The sequence below is a fragment of the Prosopis cineraria genome, unplaced genomic scaffold, assembly GCF_029017545.1.
Source record: "Prosopis cineraria cultivar Desert tree isolate PC_DT_omini unplaced genomic scaffold, ASM2901754v1 PC13, whole genome shotgun sequence".
In the NCBI taxonomy this organism is placed as follows: domain Eukaryota; kingdom Viridiplantae; phylum Streptophyta; class Magnoliopsida; order Fabales; family Fabaceae; genus Prosopis; species Prosopis cineraria.
Window position 1 is genome coordinate 32,878,894 of NW_026555344.1, and position 9,755 is coordinate 32,888,648.

Genomic DNA, 9,755 nt, shown 5'->3' on the forward strand with positions numbered 1-9,755 from the left:
ATATTCTTAATTACATTTATGGCGACAGACACCAAAGGGACCTCTCACCATAAATAACAAAAAATGTCTAATTTCATACCACAATTAAAATATCTAAAATCAAATACATTAAATAAAATGTAATTAAGAAATCAAATTAAGAAATAAAATTAAATGACTAATTCATTACATAATTTAATATTATTAAAATTAAATTATGATTTAATTAATTAAGTTAATAAATTTAAGTTATTAATTATTAACTGAAAATCATTAATTATTATTAATTTAATAAATAAATTAAATTAATTACATTATTTATTATAATATGATTTAAAATGTCTGAACATCAACCATTTATGGTGACAGGTCTGCAATAAACCTATCGCCAAAAATGATTAAAGCACATTAAAACAGTGTTATTCATTTATGGTGACAGGTGTTTATTTAACCTGTCGTCATAATTGTGTCTAATTTCAGACATTTTTGCCTGAAATTAGATAAATTATATGAAATTTAATTTAAAAATTAAATTAATTAATAAAATTAAATTTTTAGTTAACTAATTAAATAATAATTTTAAAATTGAATTCTTAATTAATTAATTTAATAAATTTGAGCTATTAATTATTAACTAAAAATAATTAATTATTAATTATTTAATGAATAAATTAAATTAATTATATTATATATTAATTATATGAAATATAGCATCTTTCATCATAGGTCAAGCTTGGACCTGCAGCATAAGTAAGGAGGAAGGAAAATTGGGAAAAAACTGCTAAAAATAAAAAAATTATTATTTTTAAAAATGTCTCCTCCTAGTTTTATTTTCCTCCCTATTTTCTCCCCTTCTGCTCTTCATCCAATTCAAAAGTCTTAAACAAATTTCGTGGACTGCTTCCTACAGTAACCAATATTGTTTTGTTTGTTATCCTTACGAGTTAATAATTTTGTTCCTGTAGTTCCCTTGGATCATTTTTATAAGTCATGATAACTACTTGTTTATATTAAGAAAATTAGTTAAATTAGTTCGATGCATTTACAACTTCCTAAAGTTATCCTATAATTCGTATAGTTTATTAGCAAGGGAGGGACGGATGATAAAAATTCCATTAATTAAGAATAAAAGAGCCAAAGAGAATTTTTAAAATTAACTTACAAATATTTAATGAAATTTTGTGAAAAGATCTTGTATTAAGGACTAGCAGATAAGGTCTTATAAATAGGATAGAAGGGAGTAACATTTTTTAGTAATGAATATTTACTTTTTTAAAAACAAAAATACTTTTGAAGATTATAGAAAATTTTAATTTAATAAAAAAAGAAAAAATAATTTTGTATTTAATATGATATTTACAATTTTGTCAAATTTTTTTTTTGTAAACTCTATATGTATAAAAATTGTTTGGAATAAGGTATAAAAATTCAAATATATAACAGTTTAATAAGATGTTATTAAAAAAATATAATATTTTTTAATTACTTATCATCGTAGTTGTCAAACTCTTAAGTTGACTTTACGAGTTTAATGTTTTTATGTTTTTAATTTATAAAATCGTGTCAACTCACTCATAAACTCGAACTAAATACAAACTCAGTTAAACTTGTGAGTTTATCATTTTTATATTTCTAACATACAAAATCATGTAAATTAATTCATAAACTCAAAATAGATGCAAGCTTAGTTAAATTTTTTGAGCTCGTCAATGTTTTTTTTTAGTTGAGCGAGTTAAGTATATACTATAAAAAATTCAGTTCATAAAAATTATAAGATCTGTTTCAAAGAAAAAAACTTGAAATGCAAAAATTAATATTAATAAAAAAGAAAAAAAATACCAAAAATGAGTTCCTATATTTTTAAAATTTTTATGTCTTGTATATGATAATTTATCATTGTAGATGGATTTAATTTCAATGACTTATATTTTTAAAATATTTAAATTAACTTACAATTATATTTTAATAGCTATTTGTTAATAGAGATAAATTCTTACTAGTTTACAATTTGAGTTTATGATACGAGTTTATATTCCTGTGATAAGTTTATTTTAACTCACGAATTTAACAACTTTGCTTATCAAAGTTTCTAACAGAAGTGATCATTTCCTTGAGTTCACAAATGACAATATAGATATTCATGAAGTATCTATCTATTTATAATTGACTTTCTATACATATTCACAAGCAATTTTTCTTGAGTTCACAGCTATCTTTTCTTAAATTCAAGAGTGACCTTCTATTGGTATATTCAATAATTAAAAGTATGTTAATTTCAAGATTATGATCCTTTTCTAGCATTTCAATATTTTGAGATCTTCAATTGTTATAATTAATGTCTTTACAACATGCACAATTCTCATTTTCCCGGAGAAGAAAATAAAGAAGAAAACTGAGAGGTGGCATCCAACAAATAGTGCTTGTATAATTATAGAGAAAGCAGTCTACCAATTTAACTAGAGCTTGAAAGTTATACAAGAGCTTTAATTTTGAGCTCCACCTTTGATTAAGGAGATGAGAGAACATATTGTTTGGATCGAAGTGAAGAGAAGCATCATAATTCCACCCAACAAAGACAACCTTTTCCAAGGAGTGCTCCAGTATTTACGCACAAAATTTGCCTTATGCTGGTGACAAGGGTTCTTATAAAATTTGTCCAGCTCTGCAAATAGAGCGCCGTAATTAGTGTTGTTGCCTATTGCCCAAGTATTTTGGGGAAGTTTGATGATCATGGTAGCCACATCATCATTATCCCCTAAAATGTTCTCGATGATTCCCTTTTCAACAAGAATTTCGACATCCTTTCCAGCTTTGATAAGATAAAACAAGAGTAGCACGTGGTCAGTAACATAATGCTTCATAAAAGAGTGATGACACTGCTCAAACGCAACCAAATTTCTGAGCATAATCTCAGTCAACGCATTAATCCCAATAACTGGCATTTTGATGACTCCCTCTGAACATTCCAGCTGAAATATGCCTTTGTCTTGATGAACTTCAAATTTGAGTCCTGCCTCATGTAGTTGATTTACAGTACATGAACACTTCACTGTCATATTCGGGTCTATTGATCTTGCTGGAGGATTACTTGGCACGTAAAAGGCCCTTAACATACCACACAGGTGTTCCACTTTCTTCCTATCACCATTAGGGAGTTTCAGGTGATGTTCTTCAAGATAACCATATGATGACACAAGGTTCCCAAAAATTTCATTCTTGGCAGGATATATACTTGATAGGATGGACAAACAAAAATTTCTGTAGGTAAGCTCGCGAAATGAGACGTTGTCACTTAAGCCGTGGGGAAAAGCTAGGTTGAAAAGGCCCTCAAGAACAAAGAATGGTATTTGATTTTCAAGTAAAATCAAGTCTCGCATTATATCAAGTCTTGGCCATTTTTTCTCCAACAAAGTGTATCTGTCTTCATTTGATTCACCTCTATCTGCTAGAAAGACTGCAACAAACAACTCAATGATAAAACAAGCATCAGTAAGAATCATGCTTACAAATTTATCCCTCCCCATTGGTATTAACTCCGAATAGCAGCCACGAATCTGAGCTTCCCAACCTCTCACAGTGTCAACATAATCATCTGACGAATGCTTCGAATCAGTCCTCTTCACGAATTTGTCACGGTAAGATAATTTGAGCCCTTTCATTGACGCCAATCTTTTGTTTTGATGGCGAAAGGGACCAACGGAAACCGATGAAGGAGTGTAGGCTTTTTCATTCACTTCGCGAACTCTCAGTGGCACTCTGTAGATGCAACAACTTGATGCTAAGGGATGCCCCGTCGAGTCTATTATTACTGACTCGGCTTCAGGAGAGTTTAACAAGGGATTTTGTTCAGATTCTAGGTCTGAAGCACTTTCTTCTTTCTCCATTCTTTTAATCTGCAAGAGCTTGGCACAAAAAAATAAAAAAATAAAAAACTGAGAGAGATTTTATGGATTGAAAATGTTCTTTTTGTGCTGCTAACAAATAAAAGAAACTAATAGTTCTAGATTTTTAAAATATTTTCTCTCCCTTCTATTTGAATGGACATGATGAGAAGACGTAAACACACTTAATTAAGAAAATAAAGTGACTAATTTTACAATGATAATAATTCCCATATAAAAAGGTATAGGCTCTCTGCTTCTTTTTGTACCCTTCAACAAAATTTCGAAAATTATATTTTCCATCTAAAATCTCTTCATTACCTCTCCTCCTCTATTTTTCCTTCTGATTTCTCTTTTAGTTTTTCTCTGCACCCAAACATAAGGTCAGTGTGTTATAGGATAGAATAAAAGAATGATACAAAATTAAATTTCAAAATTATCATCTATATATGTAATAAAATTCTGCTTTCCTTCATTGATGAGTGGGTTCTAGGTTTTAGCAATTCTGATTTTCATTAATTCTTTTATTTATCAAAGATTATTCTTAATTATACAATTTCATTAGCTCTCAAAAGTTTAATTAGCCTTTACTTGCATTTCTTTGACAAGTTTTTTAGTTTTTTTAATATTACATAATTTGTTCGATCACTGTGAAGACTCGACTTCTGATGTATAACATTTTGGAAAGAAAAAAAAAAGGCCGTGCTGACTTTCATATGTCGTACGGAACTTAGCCACAAAAAAAAAAGGTGATCTTTGAACCTAATATTGAAAAGCAACTAAATTATATAATGGAATAAAAAGAAAACACAAAAAGTTAAAAATTAGCAAATATAAGAAAAAGTAATGGGTAATAAAACAATGAGATAACTAACCTGATACTTTGATTGATCTTCAGGAAACTAAAGAGAAAATAGCTCCTATCATTACACTCGTCGATCAAGTTCTTTAATTTACCAATTCTATGCAATGACACACACACACATATACAGTTATCAAGCCGACTTCAAGTACTGTTTGCTTAATTTGAGCATGAAGCTACACTTATCTTCATGTTGATAGCTTATTTTGTTCTCTTTTTCTTCCATAGTGCTTTTCTTTTTCTTTTTCTTTTTCTTTTTTCTCCAGGTAAAAAAAAAAAGAATGTGTGTGATGCACAAGTTCATATATAGTTTATTTTATTCTCTTTTTCTTCTGTTGAGCTTTTCTTTTTCTTTTTTATTTTATTTCTCCTTTTCTTCAAGGCGAATGTGAGAGTATGATTCATGTAAATTGGTAATTAGGCCTTAAATAATTACAATATTCAAGAAGCTAGCTCATATTGAACTAAAATTGATGCTCTGTAGAACGGCATCACATCTTAACTTATCAAAGCCTTAAAGTTCAGCGTTAAATCATTCAGCTTTGTTTTATATTAATTATTAAGCTTTATCCAATATGAAACTTTCACTTTGATTCAAGTCCACTTATATTTAGACAACCTAAGTGCGACCTTAACCAAGCTTCTAATCCCTTGTTTATAATGTCCTAGATTTTATATTCACCAAGTTGAATACTTATAACACATTCCTTAAATTAATTACGCAATGTCTTGTATAAGTAATTGAGGAGAAATAATTACCCAATTTAGTTGTGATATTTGATTGTATGGGGCCTCTATTTGTATCCTAAGTAAATCAAATCAAAGATCTAATCCTTTTTGTTTTTGGTCTGCCAATTCGAACTTGCAATGTGCAGGTTGGGTGTGTAGCACACTAACCAACAAGCTACAAGTTTTCATGGCAATCAAAGATCTAATCCTATACTTCTCTAGTCCTATTTATAAAGTAAAGAGAGAATATTAATTTTGGTCCTATTTATAAAGCACTATACTATTTTTTTTATTTATCTTTACCTTTTTGCCTTTATTAAATGCTAAAAAAATTTAAAAAATAATTATTTTTATCCTTGTTAAAAGGAAAAGGTGAAAACTTATTAAATTTTAAGATAAAGCTAATGAGATTTAAATTTTTTTTAGTTTTGATAAAATATATTAGAAATAACTTATAAATAAGACAAACGGGAGTATTACTTAATTTTTCAGTTTTTGTTAACTGGTTTAGATTAAATAAATTGAAACAAGTCAAATGAGCAATGTGCCAAAGTGGAGGTTAATTAATAATATGAAGCAAATATGTGGTAATTTAAATTTGATCTACACCTCGCAGGGATGAATATAACCAAATATTGAGTCACAATATTTGACAGCTTGTATTCAGGAATTTGGCGCATGTACTTTGCTGATTTGTCGAAAAATGAAAAAGTATAAGACAAAGACAAAAGAGTAAAGAAAAATGAAATTTAAGGAACTTAAGAACATTAATTTACCAACAGGAGATAGGTCTAGCAGAAGAGACGAATCTCTCATAATGTGGTGAACTAAAGTTTGAATTCTTGCTAAGAGATATACTCGCATTTATTGTTTAATTGTACTTCGAATAAGATTGCCTCCAATAGAAGGTTATATCTTTGAGCAATCCAAAAAAAAAAAACCTTCAAATTTTGAAATTTCATAAAAAGGCTATGGTCCTTGGCTAAAATTAAAATTTTTCTGAATTAATTTTTCCAATATTGTTGATCTTGCAAACTTTCAATAATTATTTTTAACCTTTTTAGTATTGAATCTTTCAATTATGTTTTTAATTAATACTTGGCACAGAAACTAAATGGAAGAAAAATACTCCGGTTTATTGCGTCAAGTCGTGATGTTTATAAGGAAATGAGGACTCCTATTTATACTACTCTGATGCTTAAACTAAGAGCTAAAAAATAAATGGCAATTGACAGATTACAAATGTGTTTTTATTTTAGTTATTGGTGGTATTGCAATTGACATGAACGGACGACTGTTTCTTCTCCCATTCACTGCTGCTGTCGTTCTATTTCAATACTTGTATTTCATGTTTATATTATTGAAAAGAATCAAAGACATGTATTGAAAACATTTAAAATTATTACTGAAAAAATTGAACAACTAGCTGAAAATGCTTTAGATGAGTTATTAAACTGTGGAAGATGAGTATTTAAAATCTGAAAAACATGTACTAAAAATATAAAAGATGAGCACTAAAAAATTCACATAAAATTTTAATTTTAACCAAAACTCAGTCTCTCCTGAAATTTTAAAATTTTAGAATGTTTAACTGTAATTAATATTTTCTGAGTGTTCTTAAATAGTTTTTTTTTTTTTAAGAGAAAAGAAAGGAAGAGAGAGAGCGAGAGAGAGACCAAACATGAGGTGTCTATGTCTATGGCAACGCCGAAGCAACAACAGACAAAATTTACTCCTACATGAAGATTGGCACAAAAGATCACATGTATATCGGAAGAATGTCTCTTCAGTACTTCATTTTTTCCTTTATCAAAGAAGAAGAGGAAAGGAAAGAAATAAAAAGAGAAGGTTCTAAACAACCTTGTTCATGAATTAAGGTTGGTTAGTTATTCAATTTAGCTTATAAATTAGAATGTCGTGTTACACATGTTTTATAATTGCCCTTTAATAACAAGTATAAAGCCATCTATGTGCTGCTCCCTCAAAAGACAAAAGAAAAGAAAAGCTTCTTCATTTGCTGCGATTGCTTTACTCTTCATCACTATAATTTGATGCACACATGCATTTTGTTCTTTCATTCCCTTTTCATAACAAGTAGGTTTCAAGCTTTTGAACAGCCAATACAAACATTAAAAGTGAAAGAGACAGATAATAAAAATTTAATTGATTAAAAACTCCATTAACTAAGAGTGAAAGAGACAATGAGAATTTTTTAAAATAAGCTACAAATTTTTAATGAAATTTTGTAGAAGATCTTGCGTTAAGTGCGAACAGATAAGGTCTTATTAATAAAATAGGAGTGAATAACTTTTTTTTTAGGAAAAATTAATCTACATGTTCTTATAGCTTTTTCCATATAAGCGCACTTCATATCCTAATTTCTTTTTTTTTTTTGCATGATATTACCCCAATGTTTTTCAATTTGCTACAATGCCCTAATATCATTTTTAATTGAATAACGCCTCCCATTAAATTAATTAACTTTCTATAAAATAATATTATTTTTTCATATCTGCTCCCATTTAATAAGGTGTCTTACTTAAAATTGATTGGTTGAGTGGTATATTTATTAAGGATAGTTTTGAAAAAAAAACTTATTAATTGCACATTAAACAACTAAAAATACTTTATATATTTTAACATCTAACTTCAAAAAAATACCTTATATTTTTTAATAGATTAGAAGAAGTAATAATTATTTAATTCTTAATAGGACTATTCATTCAGCTTGTGGTCTTCCAAGCACCTAACAACAATCCAATTGGTCCAACCAAGTTGGGCTATACTTGATTTTTTTCATGTATTTTAAAAAGGACTTTTTGTGAAACTTTTGAAAAAGGATTTGAGGCTGTTTATAGCCCATCTAAATTATTGACTATAACTATTGGAGCCTATATATAATGATGGGCTGGGGCCTAACATTATCGTATTATCTTATAAATCATAAAATATTTTAAAAAATTACTGTTTGAGGAACAGTAAAATTAATAGTAATTACAGGATCCACCAACACTTTTAAATAGAATTTTAATTTTTTTTCTCAACCTTTTTGTTACAATATATTTTTGTTGTACTTATTTTTTATTTTTAAAAAAAAATTAAAGCATGTTTGACCCAAATTATTAACACTTAAAAATTATTTTTATATTATATTTTTAAGCTATTATACTAACATATATTTCATTTGCATAGTTTTCAAATTATATTTTAATTTTTTCATTGGTGATAAGCTCAGAAATAAAATAAGGTATTTATATTTTCAATATGCACAAAAGCAAAAAAATTATAAAAACATAAAAAGCTTTTTAATTGATCAATGTTATTCTTTTACTGAAAACAATATGTTGTTCAAAGAACAATAGAATTAACAATAATTGTGGAACCCACCAATGGCTTTTTAAATACAACTGTTTTTACAATTTTTATGTTTATAATCTTTTTTCTGCTTTGTTTAAAAAAATTAAAGCATACTTGATCATGACTATTAACATTTACCAAAAAATTTTAACTATATTTTTATAATATCATGTTAAAAATGAAGAAAAGAAATAAGTGAATTTCTTTGTTTTCCCATGCATCACAATGAGCATTTTCCGATTGCAAATATTCACCAAACACATGGTTGATAGAAAAACAAAATATGAAAATATCTAGAATATGTTGTCATATTAACTTTTTTTTTTCCCCTTCTTAACCTAAAACGGGTAAAATTGTTATCCCTACTCATTTTAAATCCCATAATACATTCTATATGTACAAATATTTATTCTTTGGATAAAATTTATATATTTAGTTTTATATACTTAATATGTCTATTCAATTAAATTATGACATATGAATTTTAATATATTAATAATATTAATAACAAAAATTTATTATAAAATAAATAATTTATAAAAAATCTACAGGTCTTAATCTAATTAGAAACAAGCATATATGAAATATATAAAATTAAGTATGTAAGTTTTTCTCTTATTTTTTAATCCTCTGCCATGACTTCAAGGTCTTACTTTTTATGCATAGAACGTAAGGAAATAAATAATACAGAAAAGCAATTTCATGATAAAATACTATCATAGTATGTATCAATAAGTTAAAAGGATAATAGAATTGAATGAGTAACGATTATAAAGATAAATAAATATGTTGTATGTGTTATTTTATATTTACTAAAAAAATATCCATAAAATATACTAACTTCTGTTCTATTTTGTTAAAATTGCATAAAGTTTTCTTCTGTTTTCAAAGCATATACTTTAATCTAATTTTTAATAATTAAAATATTTAATAATAAAACAAATCAT

The 9,755-nt window shown here is 27.2% G+C and overlaps 1 protein-coding gene across 1 annotated transcript; it reads right to left on the bottom strand.

Moving 5' to 3' along the window:
• Nucleotides 1–2,462: 2,462 nt before the first annotated feature.
• LOC129290027 (UPF0481 protein At3g47200-like) lies at nt 2,463–3,638 on the bottom strand. The gene has a single exon (XM_054926750.1). The coding sequence runs from the start codon at nt 3,636–3,638 to the stop codon at nt 2,463–2,465; it is 1,176 nt and encodes a 391-aa protein (XP_054782725.1).
• Nucleotides 3,639–9,755: the final 6,117 nt, after the last annotated feature.